A 12,985-nucleotide genomic window follows, 5' to 3' on the forward strand; every position below is an offset into this window, starting at 1 on the left:
TAACAAGAAGGAATCAGGGGACAACGAATCGTTGATTTTCTGGATTTTCTGCAGTTGTCTCTATCGCGTTCTGCGGTATAGGCTTGAGGTAAGGGAGACAGCTATAGATATTACACGTACTTTTTTTTCATTTCTCTAGCCGCTGTGGTATCCTCTTAAAGCCATGATTTTTAAGCTATGCCTTTTGAAAACAATTAAACTACAAGTGTATTAGAAAATTCAATACTTACATAATTATTTCTCTTGTTGCAGATATCATGGATAAGAAGAAAAGACTATCATCTACTTACAGTAGGCCTGACGACGTACAGTTCAGACCAGAGATTTCAAGCGATTCATCTCCAACATTCAGAGGTAAGTAGGCAGTAGCTGAATGCATTTTTTTATAAAAAGAAGCAAACGTATCACCTAACTAATGGAAAGTACCTACCGTCGCCCATGGACACAACATCAGAAGAGTTGCAGGTGCGTTTTCGACCTTTTTAGTTTCATGCGAATTTACTCCCTTTTACGCTTACAATGGATGTAACTTTTATTTTCTGAAAGGAATCTATCTAGCTCACCCGGCAAACGTCGCGTCGCCGTACATTATGTATGTTGTACGGCAAATACGAAATTTGGCCAACTTTTTGATTCAGGTACTTAAAAAGAACACAAAATCTTATAAAAATTGGTCAAGCCGTTTCGGAGGACCTTGGTAACAAACACCGTGACAAGAGAATTTTCTATAATACTATCAGACCAAACAGACGTCGTCTTGGATGAAATTTCTGAACCATGCTGAAACACTTTTGTAACACCCCTGTAGTTAGGGTGATCATGATAATGACTATTAATGTACAAATTAATTACTCAATCGCAACGTTATATCCGTGATTAAATTTATCAAGCGTTAATTTTGCACACCAATATCTTTTACACATTTGTAATTATCACAAATAGTTGGGAATTCATAACAACAACAACATTGAATATAATATTTATTATAAATCGTCGCTGCATCCTCGAGACTTTATAATTAACATGGTAGTCCGCCCCTAGCTTCCGGCATCGAACACTTTTCAGAGCTTCCTGAAAAAATAAAATAGATGGCGCGGCAATGGCGCCATTTCTGGAGCGGGATTTTTACCCCACCGCTACCGGTTTCTCCTCCCTTTACCTCGGAGGCTCACTGCAGATCGGTCCTCATTCGTTTCTAGTGTTCGGGCATCGAAACATCTCTAACTAGGTTATAGTGTTTTAATTTTGTGAAGTGAACAGTGAAATAACTTAATAATTTATTAAAGTGTTTTTAAGTGAATATAAGTGCATAGTAATTTTAAATATCAAGGATAAGCGAAAACTCTGTAAATTATAGGAAGAAATGAGCAAAATTCGTTGCTTGGAACGTCGTTTGAAAAAACGAATGATCTGTTTTTTATACAGTTTTATTTTTAGGATGTTTATCTTTACCTACCGCCAATTATTATTGTTATAAGAACTAAAAATCGGAATTCATCCGGAGTATTAAAGTGAATATGGGCAATCTTTCGAAAATACCCTAAACTAATATACTAAATAATATAAAATAAAAACAAAATATGTACGAGTATGTTTAGAGAGTCATGATGCGATCATGGCCACACTTACTCTTTTCAAAGGTATGTTTAGAGAGTCATGATGCGATCATGGCCGCACATACCCTTTTCAAAGGTATATTTAAAGAGTCTTGATGCGATCTTGACCATATATACCAATGGGCTACCCCTTTTTAGGGGATGATAAAGTTTTATTTTTCAGTCTTTCAGATTGATAGTGAATGCGAGTGTTTAATTTCATTCAATCGGAGTGTTCGATCCGTTGTGCGTATACCGTTTGAAACTGATGCAACCGGAATTGATTTAATTAACATGACGCTCTACTGGAGCTACTAAATAATAATTCATCTGTGTCAACCTCTCAGGGTGACAGACTCAGTGCCCAATACGGTCGAACCCATCCCATCTTTATCGAGTGATATTTTAGAAGCTTTGGGTTCTTTGAAAAACAAAGTGGAAGTTTTTGCGCCGAAGATCAGGGATGAGATCTCTGAACGTTGGGGACCAGTTTGTTGTGGACTCCTAATTAAGGAGTGTATGCAAAAATGAATGGAAAACATCCATATACCTAAAAATTTAACCCTATTAAAAGCTCCAGTTCTTGGTCCGGATCTGACTTGAGTTTTAATCGATTCAGTTTGAATTGAAAAAACGATTGGAAAAAGGCACAAAGTCATTTTGGACAGTGTATTGCGGACATTGCTGGTAAGACCGTTTTTATTTATATATTTTATTAACTCGTTACCGTAATGGTATCTTGCATCAAGGCTACTAAAATGGCAGAACGTACGGGTCTACAGATTAAGTTTAAAAAGCCTTATGATCCACAACAACCTTCTACATCGTCATGTCAGCTTGATCAACCGCTGCCTAACAGGCCGGTAGGCTCTCGGGGCCCACCCAAATAACAAGGGGGAGTGGGCCCGGGAATACGGAGCCAGCTTGGACGCGCAAATGGCCGCGCACTGCGACGGCGCACACCAATCGAAACGGGCCATACAGACGGAACCACAGGAGCTAGAGGTAACTGTTTTAGCAAGACTGCAACATTATTGTAATAACTTCAAACTCACTAACGACCCTGTCGTTCTCGAGTGTGTATCTGGATATTATATGGTTCCTTTTTCTCATTGCGTAACACACTTCTACGAGCCGCATTAATCTTTTTCGGCCAATGAAGGTGGTAATTCACATGAATGATGAAATCACTAGATTATTGCAATTGTTAGGCGCTGTTTCTGAATGTCAGGATGTTCCTGGACAATTTATTTCTGAAATCTTTCTCATTCCTAAGGAGGATGGAATTTACAAATTTGTTCTGAATTTTAAAAAGCTAAATTTATTTATAAAGACTAGTCCCTTAAAATGGAGGACATTAGAACTGCTATCAAGTTAGTAGCTAACTAGACGACGACGACTAGTAACTAGACGTTACAAAATATGTTAATTTGAAGAAGCTTATTTTTGTATTCCCATACACAAATCGAGCAGAAAGTTTCTAGATTTGGATTTTTTGACCTATGAATTTCAATGCTGGTCCTTTGGTCTGGGTTCTGCTGATTTATTTCTGTGTTCTGCACCATTCGTGTTTGCGAAACGTCTTATGAAACCTGTCATAACTTACTTAAGAAACCGGAGCCATCGTCTAGTATATTATTTAGATGACATATTATGTGTAGACAATTCTTACAATTATTCATACAATGATAACATTAATGAAATTATAATTTTATTTAAAAAAATAGACTTTGTAATCAATGAACAGAAAAGTGACATATTTCTGAGTACAAGGAAAAGATTTTTAGGTTTCAAAATAAATACAGATAAATTACTTTGGAATTAGGTACCCCATAATAAAATACTTGAAATTTTAGGCTTAATTAGTAAAAAAAAAAAATATATATAAATTCGATATTTATTAGAGACTTTGCAAAGTTTTTAGGCCTACTGACTTCTTATGGTTGACGGATTATAGATAACTAAGTATACAATTATTCAGGAAGCGGTTTGGAAGAGAGAAATTGTTGGCTCTTAGAACATCAAATGATAATTACTATGAAAAAGTAATGTCATTACTACCAGCGTTGAAGTCACACTTTTTATGGTGGCAAAACAATATTACTTATATTGACTACTTTCAAACCTCTTTGCTATGAGCAATATCATATTAAATATTCTCGGATGCTTCCCTCACATGATGGGGAATAGCTTGCGATGGGCAAACATCAAACGAGTTTTGGAACGAAGGAGAGTCACAATATCATAATTATGAATTTATTAAAGTTACGGACAGTCTTAAATAAATCATTAAAATGATTAAAATGTTTTGCAGATTCCTTGTATATTAAAGAAATTCTCTTGAGAATTGATAATAATATGGACTACAATCTCCTACATCAACAGAATGGGAGGAGTGTAGTACGAACATCTTAATAATGAAGCACAGCTAATTTAGAAATGGACAATGGTGCGAGGAACGCCACTTTTTTTTTAATTTTTGCATCATATATCAATTGTAAAGAGAATATTGACGTAGACAGGGAGTCAAGATGCAGTAATATAGATATTGAATGGAGTTTGTCCATTGAAGCCTACCACAAGTTTACTGAGAAATTTGGTCTTCCAGACATTGATTTATTTGCCTCCCGTGTTAATGCCAAATGTATTAAGTATGTGTATGGAAAAGACATCCTTATTTATTAAAACGCATACAATATTGACACCTTTACAATAAATTACTGGAGTAGTTACTTCTACTATTTTGCTCCATTTTCTTTAATATTAAAATGTTTAGGTACGTTAAATAATCAACGATCAAGCATCTGGCATTATCGTCTTCCCTTACTGGCCTAGTCAGGCGTGGTATCCATTATTTTTAAAAATATTATCGTCCAAGGTTATCTATTTCATACCAGAATATTATGATATTTTTTATCACCTTTCAGAAACGCACTTTTATTAGACAATTGATCTAATGATTTCGTCTTTATCTAGTAACACGCTTAAGCAATACGATACACCATAAACACAAATTTCGTTTTTTTTTACTGAAAATAAGCTTTCTGACTGTTTCAATGTTTCAAATCAAATAGCTATTAGCAATTTATAACTGAAAAATTTAGATTAGAAATTTAGGATCTAGTTTTTCAGGAGTGAATACCATACGCTCGGCGTTTTCTCTCATCTTAGGTAAAAGGTTTAGCATAGATAGTTATGTCAGTCTAGATTACCTAAAGGTGTCTTCAAATCCTTACTATGTTTTCCTAAACATCAGAACACTTGGGATGCTAATATATTATTAGTTCTTGATTTTGTAAGTAATTGGTTATCCAAATGAAATTTTTATCACTTACATTAACAAAATAATAATAATAAAAATAGTAACGCTACTTACATTGGCAACCGCTCAACGCATGCAGACACTCTCTCTTACAAAAGTTTCAAATATAAATAAATGAGACTCCACTTTTCAAATACCTATCCAAGACGAATTGATTAAACCTCTAATCCTAATAAAAATCAACCATACTTAATCGTTCCTTATAAAATCATAAAAAAGAAATTTGTCCAGCTTTCATATTAGAAATCTACTTACAAAAAACACAATTACTTAGAAATATAGATAAAGCTGATAGATTAATATTGACGACAACAAGGCATTTGATAGTTTTCGACACATTGCACTCGTCATGGCGGCGTCACTCTACATCGGCAGATTGTCGTGGCGGCATTTCCACTGAGACTATGAATAGTCGCAAGGTGGTCAGGTAGATCTCTCGTTTTTGGTAAATTCTATAATAGACCTCTTTTACCTATGTTTTACCTATAAATGTTAATGCATTTGCTAATACAATTTTAACCAAAAAGAATGTTGATACAATTATAAAATATGCATCTCAAACAAAAGGAAAATACCAGAGAAATTATTTTCCTTAGTTATTATTTTCCTTAGTTGGTTCTAACTTCTATGGTTATATACACTGCTATATTTAGGTATAAATAATTATTATAAAAATTTGATTTCTACAATAAATATTTTTAATATTGCAGTGTTAAAGATTTGAATGACGATTTTCCATAAGAACTCTGAACATCTACCATGTTAATTATAAAGTCTCGAGGATGCAGCGACGATTTATAATTAATGGTTAGACAAACTTACCTTAAGTGAAGTTTGACCATAATTATGAGAGTCGCTGCATCCGAAGAGACTTTATTACCCTCCCACCCAAAAACCCTAAAATGTCTTTGGAAAATCGTAATTCATTTAATTGTACGTTCTCTAAAAAGAATGAGGACCGATCTGCAGTGAGCCTCCGAGGTAAAGGGGGGAGAAACCGGTAGCGGTGGGGTAAAAATCCCGCTCCAGAAATGGCGCCATTGCCGCGCCATCTATTTTATTTTTTCAGGAAGCTCTGAAAAGTGTTCGATGCCGGAAGCTAGGGGCGGACTACCATGTTAATTATAAAGTCTCTTCGGATGCAGCGACTCTCATAATTATGGTCAAACTTCACTTAAGGTAAGTTTGTCTAACCATTAATAATATTATGACGTCACATCGATAACGGTTGCACTGCGGGAAATAAACTGATCGGTGACCCGAAAAAGCGTCAAAACGAGAATATTATGAGGATAGACTGACTGTGGCTTGTGGTTTTGACATCCGTGGAAAACTGACATGAAAAATAACGTACTCGTGATTACTCGTGAATTTAGAAATTCATGTTTTTAAATCTTGTCTATACTAATATTATTATAAACGTGGAAGTGTCTCAGTTGCCTATCTGTCAGTCTGTTTGTCTGTAACCTCTTTACGCTTAAGTGGAGTCCACACCACCGTTTTTTCCATACAAACGTTGTCCCCTGTTTCCTCCCTGGATAATGCCGGTAGAGTTATGATTTTTTTCCTGAATATTTATGGCCACTATTAGCATGACCCTATGTTTTCTTTTTTTTCGTAATTTTATCGAGAACGTCCAAAAACCCAAAAAAATGGCCAGATTTTTCTCTGTGTTCAAACACCCAGAAAACAAAACTGGCTAAAATATACAAAAAAAATAAAACTTAGGAACACAGCTCAAGCCTTGCTTTAATTCTTAATGAAAAAAAGTACTTAAATCGGTTAAGTTTTGGAGAAGGAATCAGCGGACAACGAATCGAAGATTTTCTGTTCTTTTATTAGAACTTTTGTCGTGTTGTCTCTATCGCGCTCTGCGGGGGAGACTTGAGATTGGTGAGACAACAATACATTTTCAAATACCTATTTTCAATTTCTCTCGCCTCTGGTGTATCCTCTTAAGAGGGAAGCCGGGTACAGTAGAATTTAAACGGAGAAACTGTTGCCATCACCCTTCACCATGCGTCGGCACGTGTATTGTGATAGAGACAGATACAGTAAATCGAGGTAAACTAGTCCTCTAATTCTTCCTTCAAAACAGAGCCTACCTAATTATTATTTTTTTAAATATCTTCAGGAATAGTGAGTCTGTGCCTCTACTTATTTATTTTATCATAAAGATCTTTCAAATTTGTTTTATGGTCGGTAGATTGGCGGGGTACAGTTCATTAATTTTTTGTGATTTTTGAAGGATCATATTTTTTTATTTATTAGTAAATTTAGAAAAATCGGACGTAGCTTTAACAGATCCCAATATTGTATAAGAAATCATATTTTGTCTAGGTGCATTGTCTAGGAAGTAAATTGGGGAATACGTTTTTATGGAAAAACAGTGCTAGCGTACCCTCTTAAGGCGACGACGCGACCGCGACGCCTTGATAATTTGGCTGTAGCGATATCGATTTTTCTCAGCAATGACTAAAGCTTAGAAATTAAAGTTCATTGTTAGCATTCACCATGTCTTTGTCTTTGAATAGGGATGATGACAAGGTCAAAGATTAGCAAATTTTGTTAATAAAATAAAGAAATCACGGTAAAAAATAAGTGGTGCACTATATATTATTATGTTTTAAATTGTAATTTTCCATTTTTTTAGTAAAAGATGGCAGGGTTAGTTCCCGAACCGGTGGTAGGCACCTTAGTATCGACGTTCGGAAATATTTTTGTAAAAAAATTACTCTGAAGATGCGCAACGCAGTGTTGTAGCCTGGCCCTAAGTATATAATTAAAATAAGAACTTCAAACCGAAATGAGTCTAGAATAACAAAAGTAACAGCAATTTATTTAAAAATAACTACTATTCTGTAAGTTGTAAATAGGTAAATTGATATACACCTAAGTATACAAATTTCGTTTAAATATAGAACACAATATCGTTGTTAAACCTATATACTCCAAAACACTTTTACAGCATCAAAAACACATGGCTCTTCAGTTCTTGGAAGGTAACAGGAAGGATAATATTAAGGTAAAACACTGTAAGAGCACAAGGGTTCCCATTTTATTTCTTTTGTTCTTGTTCGTTGTATTCTATGATGTTAAGGATAAGGAGAATTAGAGTTTAGTATCGTCAAATTGCTATCACCATAGTATTGTATTATAGAAGAAAATAAATCTAAAGTTACAAAAATTGGCAAAATTAGTAAGGGTGCGTAATAAAGTTTTTAAGTCATTAATCTAGTCATGATAGTTGATATTTTGAATCAGCCGTTAAGTTAAAAAAAACTCATGAAAATCTATACTTTTTAATATTATAAAGCGAAAGAGTTTTTTTGTTTGTTTGAACGCGCTAATCTCAGGAACTACTGGTCCGATTTGAAAAAATCTTTCAGTGTTAGATAGCCCATGTATCGAGGAAGGCTATAAAGCTATACCTATATTATTAAGCTAAGACTAAGCTATTAATTGTAGCGAAGAAACAGAGGAAAATGTGTAAAAATTGTATGAAGTTGCTTATTATCTTAAGAACTACTGAAGCAATTTTTATGTTTTTTTGGCACACATGAAGAATAGATCACGTGAAGGGATATAGGCAATTTTTGCGGAAAAATGTACGGTTTCCGTGAAGTTCCTAAAATACGCGGGTAAGGCCGCGCGGAATATCTAGTAATCTAAATAAATAAAAAATATGAGTTTTAAATTTTGTAACTTGCTAAAGATCGAGAACACCAAGACCAATTAGGCTTATTCTAGTCTTGAAATCTTAGAAATCCATTGAAGGTTTATATTAAGAGCTAAGTGATACGACGTTCACGGGTGTGTAATAAAAAATTACTTATACAAGTAAGTAAAGTAAGTAAAAACGTTTAAGTAACAAATTTTAAAATAGCACTCGTTACATTGTCATCGAAAATACCTGGAACACTAGACTCCATTTTCTCACAATCTCTGAAACACTAAAATGTAACGCGTTCAGCCATTCACACCCTTTGAACACAAGTTTTACGCTTCAGCACATCACAAATAAAATGCAACTTCAATTACAATAGATATTGATTTCAAACGGTTTCATTCATACGGTTCAAAGTTAGAAACTTCTGGAAACATGACGATTGCAAGCGCAACATAAATCATGTATCCATTTTTAGTTTTTCCTAGCATTGTATTCGGCGATATGTCCATTTTTGCAAAAACTGCGAAGCCGGCTACGTCGAACGTCAAAGGACCAGGTCAATCAATGCCTCCCTCATCGATTTTGGTAACGGTAGCCGGTCTCATTGAAACCAGGCAACATAATAGTTATTGTAAAATCGCCAAATGTAAAAACACTTGCTGTGCACAAGAGTGTAACAGTTAGTTACTGCTCTTCAATTTTCCTTTTAGTTACATGTAACATAACCTGGCTAGAGACAGATCTCACCAAATTTATACTTGGCTGTTTTATATGCCTCCTTATGTACAAGATCATTTAGTCAATCTATAATGTCATAAGCAGACGAGATAATAATGATCTACAAGTAAGTTTATAATAGTGACAACCTATCCGTACTAATATTACATATACAATACGTGGGAGAGCCATGCTTCGGCACGAATGGGCCGGCTCGACCGGAGAAATACCACGTTCTCATAGAAAACCGGCGTGAAACAGCGCTTGCGCTGTGTTTCGCCGAGTAAGTGAGTTTACCGGAGGCCCAATCCCCTACCCTATTCCCTTCCCTACCCTCCTCTATTACCCTGTTCCCTCTTAAAAGGCCGGCAACGCACCTGTAGCTCTTCTGATGCTACGAGTGTCCATGGGCGACGGAAGTTGCTTTCCATCAGGTGACCCGTTTGCTCGTTTGCCCCCTTATCACATAAAAAAAAATGCGAAAGTGAGTCTGTCTGTCTGTCCCTCTGTCTGTCTGTTACCTCTCCACGCCCAAACCGCTGAACCGATTTTGCTGTAATTTGGTACACTGCCTTCAGCGCAATATAAACTCAATTATGAAACATCATGTCTCAGATTTTCACTTTGATCTTCTAAATAAACACACGTCTCTTTTCTAAGTTAATCAAAAGGACCTTATTTCATAAATTTATACAAAGCCGTAAAGATGCAAATAACTTACAAATCCACTTATGCGTTCTTTTATTGTCACTTTCGGTACAGAAAAACAAACAAGGAAATGGAGTAAAGGAAACTCATTTCTCGAAATTGTTTGTTAATGGAAAAAAGGCAAAGCGTAGCTTGCAGAAGTGAACTATTTTGTTTCACAAGTCTTAATTAAAAAAAATGCGTGTGGCACTGCCGCGGTAAAGCTATTTCATAGCATTTTTTATCATCTTATGCAATAATTATAATTCGCATACGTCTAGTACGTACACCAACACCGTACCGAAATCTGGCAACGCCGCACATCTGTGCCGGTCGGATTGGGGGGGTGTTAGGTTTTTTCGTTACTGAATTTCTTGATTCGGTCGCCGCGCTCAAAGCCCGCGATAGAAGCTTTGAAATAGCTTAAAAGTTATAAAGTTACTGCAAGTGTTTATTGCTTTAAAATTGCATTAAAATTCATTAAAATTCATTAAAATTCATACGTGGGAGAGCCATGCTACGGCACGAATGGGCCGGCTCGACCGGAGAAATACCACGTTCTCACAGAAAACTGGCGTGAAACAGTGCTAGCGCTGTGTTTCGCCGAGTGAGTTTACCGGAGGCCCAATTCTCTACCCTATTCCCTTCCCTACCCTCGCCTATTCCCTTCCCATCCCTACCCGCCCCTATTACCCTATTCCCTCTTAAAAGGCCGGCAACGCACCTGCAGCTCTTCTGATGCTGCGAGTGTCCATGGGCGACATCAGGTGACCCGTTTGCTCGTTTGCCCCCTTATTTCCTAAAAAAATATATTCATTATTTGAATCTAATATACAGTGTGTAACAAAAATAAGTGATAATACTTTAGGGTGTGTACGTGTTCCTTGTAGAGAGTTCACTGTGAAAGTAGCAGCTCTGAAAGACGAATTTTTTTTTTCACTTTTGTATGGGCAAGGGCCCGAGCGTCACGAGTTTCCCCATACAAAAGTGAAAAAAAAAATTATTCGTCTTTCAGCGCTGCTACTTTTGTTACACCCTGTATAAAATTCTCGTGTCACAATGTTCGTGACAGGAGACTTTCTTAAAACAGCGAAACGAAGTTCGCGGGGTCAGCTAGTAATAACTAGCTAAAAGCCGAGCTTTCAATTGAATTGAAATTGAAATTGTCTTTATTCAGCTCAAAACATTCAGCTTTGTGAGGGCTCGCGTCGTTTTTCTGCGCGGTAATAATCTTGAGGACAGTTTTTCTATTATATTTTAATAGCAACCAAACCATGACCGACCGATGATAGTACAATATCTACTTATTATATAATAAATAAAAATTACTATCTTAAATTACAAATCAACAGGCGTGATAGTTTTGCCGTAAAGTGCTTGGGATACATTTATTGATATTGGTAAAGCTTGTATTGTTCCGAAGAACATCCTCGGTTATGGAACCGATATGAGCATGGCCCCATGAGTCATGACCATACTTGACCGTCAGTCACTGTGCACTGTGCAGGTCACAGACTCAGTGGTCATAATAAGTCATAATAATATTATACCTACTCCCTGTCCTTACTAATAAAAATAATTAATACACAGGTTACCTTTTTCATAGTAGCCTTTATCCGTAAGACCGTAACATTTTAAAATAGACACGTGAGTAAGATATTCGATACCTATGTATTTTTGACCTTGTCATCATCCCTATTATACAATAGGGATGATGACAAGGTCAAATATTAGCGAATTTTGTTAATAAAATAATGAAATCACGGTAATAAATAAGTGTTGCCAAAATTTCAGCTTGATAGCATTTGTATTTTTTTTGTTATGCGCCTTCAAAGTTGGATATTCAAGTCGATTTTTTTTTCAATTAAATTTTGTAATATTTGTATACCATTCGATAACTTATGCAATTAAAAGCAACTTTTGTTATGAAACCGCTTTCATAAACGCAATATTTAATATACCTGTCGAACAAAGTTCTCTCCCGATGCGTACAAACTACGAAAGAGTGACATCATACTTTCGTAGTACTTCGTATGGAGCGTTTCGGGCAGGTCTTTTTTATGAGATATTTGAATTGTCATAACTTGGTGAATTTTTAAGCTATTAGAGTCATTCTTTCAGCGATGTTTCTATTTTTTAAGTGTCTTTCAATTACCGATAAGAAAAAAAAATAGTCATCATGCCTATTATACAAGGATTATTTTATTGTATCATGTAATGTTTTAATACCTGCATTGCTGGTCTGAACATTAATAACACAGTAATGTCGTTCTTGAGCATATTTAAGAGCGATTCACACTAAATGCGGTGCGATTTATTTAAAAAGCTATTAGACAAATACCCGTTAGTTACCTTTCTTGTACATTGATGTGAGTTTTGTTTTTGTTTTTATCAAACTCTGAAAGTAATATATAAATTTTGTTTTCTAAATTTTATATTGCAGGATTTTATTTTGCGAATAAAGTTATTTCAACTTCGCATAATTGTATTTTTCCCGTGCGCACAGGAAAGACTGTGTAAAAATTAGTTTTTTGCACAACGGAGTTTGAACCGTAAATTTTTTTGTGGCCTTACGAGGACGACATGGTCGCCTCTGTTTTTGAACCAAGTCCTTAATAAAGATTTAAAAAAAAAACGTAAATTTTCCGTCATAAGAAGTATCCTATGTCCTTTCCCGGGGCTTTCATACATTCAGTGGTTCAGGTGTGAAGTGGTAGCAGACAGACACACTTTCGCATTTCTAATATTAGTATGGATGTAAAATGTCGCATTCGACGTGAAGGTACATAACACTCGACTCAATCCGTTTCTCGTTTCTCAACCTCATAATTACTTCATTTGTACTTAACCAACAAGTACAGTCGCCGACAAACTCATTCCGCCAGATTTCGACCGTATTCCTTTAGCCATAAGTTTCAAAATACGTTTAGTTTTTGTGACGGTGCCGTTGTAGTTTTTAATTACTTCATATAATGAGTTTAAAGGAGGTTTCAA

General features: G+C 35.6%; 1 protein-coding gene across 1 annotated transcript in view; it reads left to right on the forward strand.

Moving 5' to 3' along the window:
* Positions 1-12,985, forward strand: part of LOC121727641 (Down syndrome cell adhesion molecule-like protein 1 homolog) — a 193,619-nt gene that overhangs the window by 117,434 nt on the left and 63,200 nt on the right. The window contains exon 4 of the mRNA XM_042115580.1: positions 253-354. Coding sequence (XP_041971514.1) covers positions 253-354 — 102 coding nt within the window. The remainder of the gene's footprint in view (positions 1-252; positions 355-12,985) is intronic.

The sequence above is a fragment of the Aricia agestis genome, chromosome 6 (assembly GCF_905147365.1).
Source record: "Aricia agestis chromosome 6, ilAriAges1.1, whole genome shotgun sequence".
NCBI classification, from domain to species: Eukaryota; Metazoa; Arthropoda; class Insecta; order Lepidoptera; family Lycaenidae; genus Aricia; species Aricia agestis.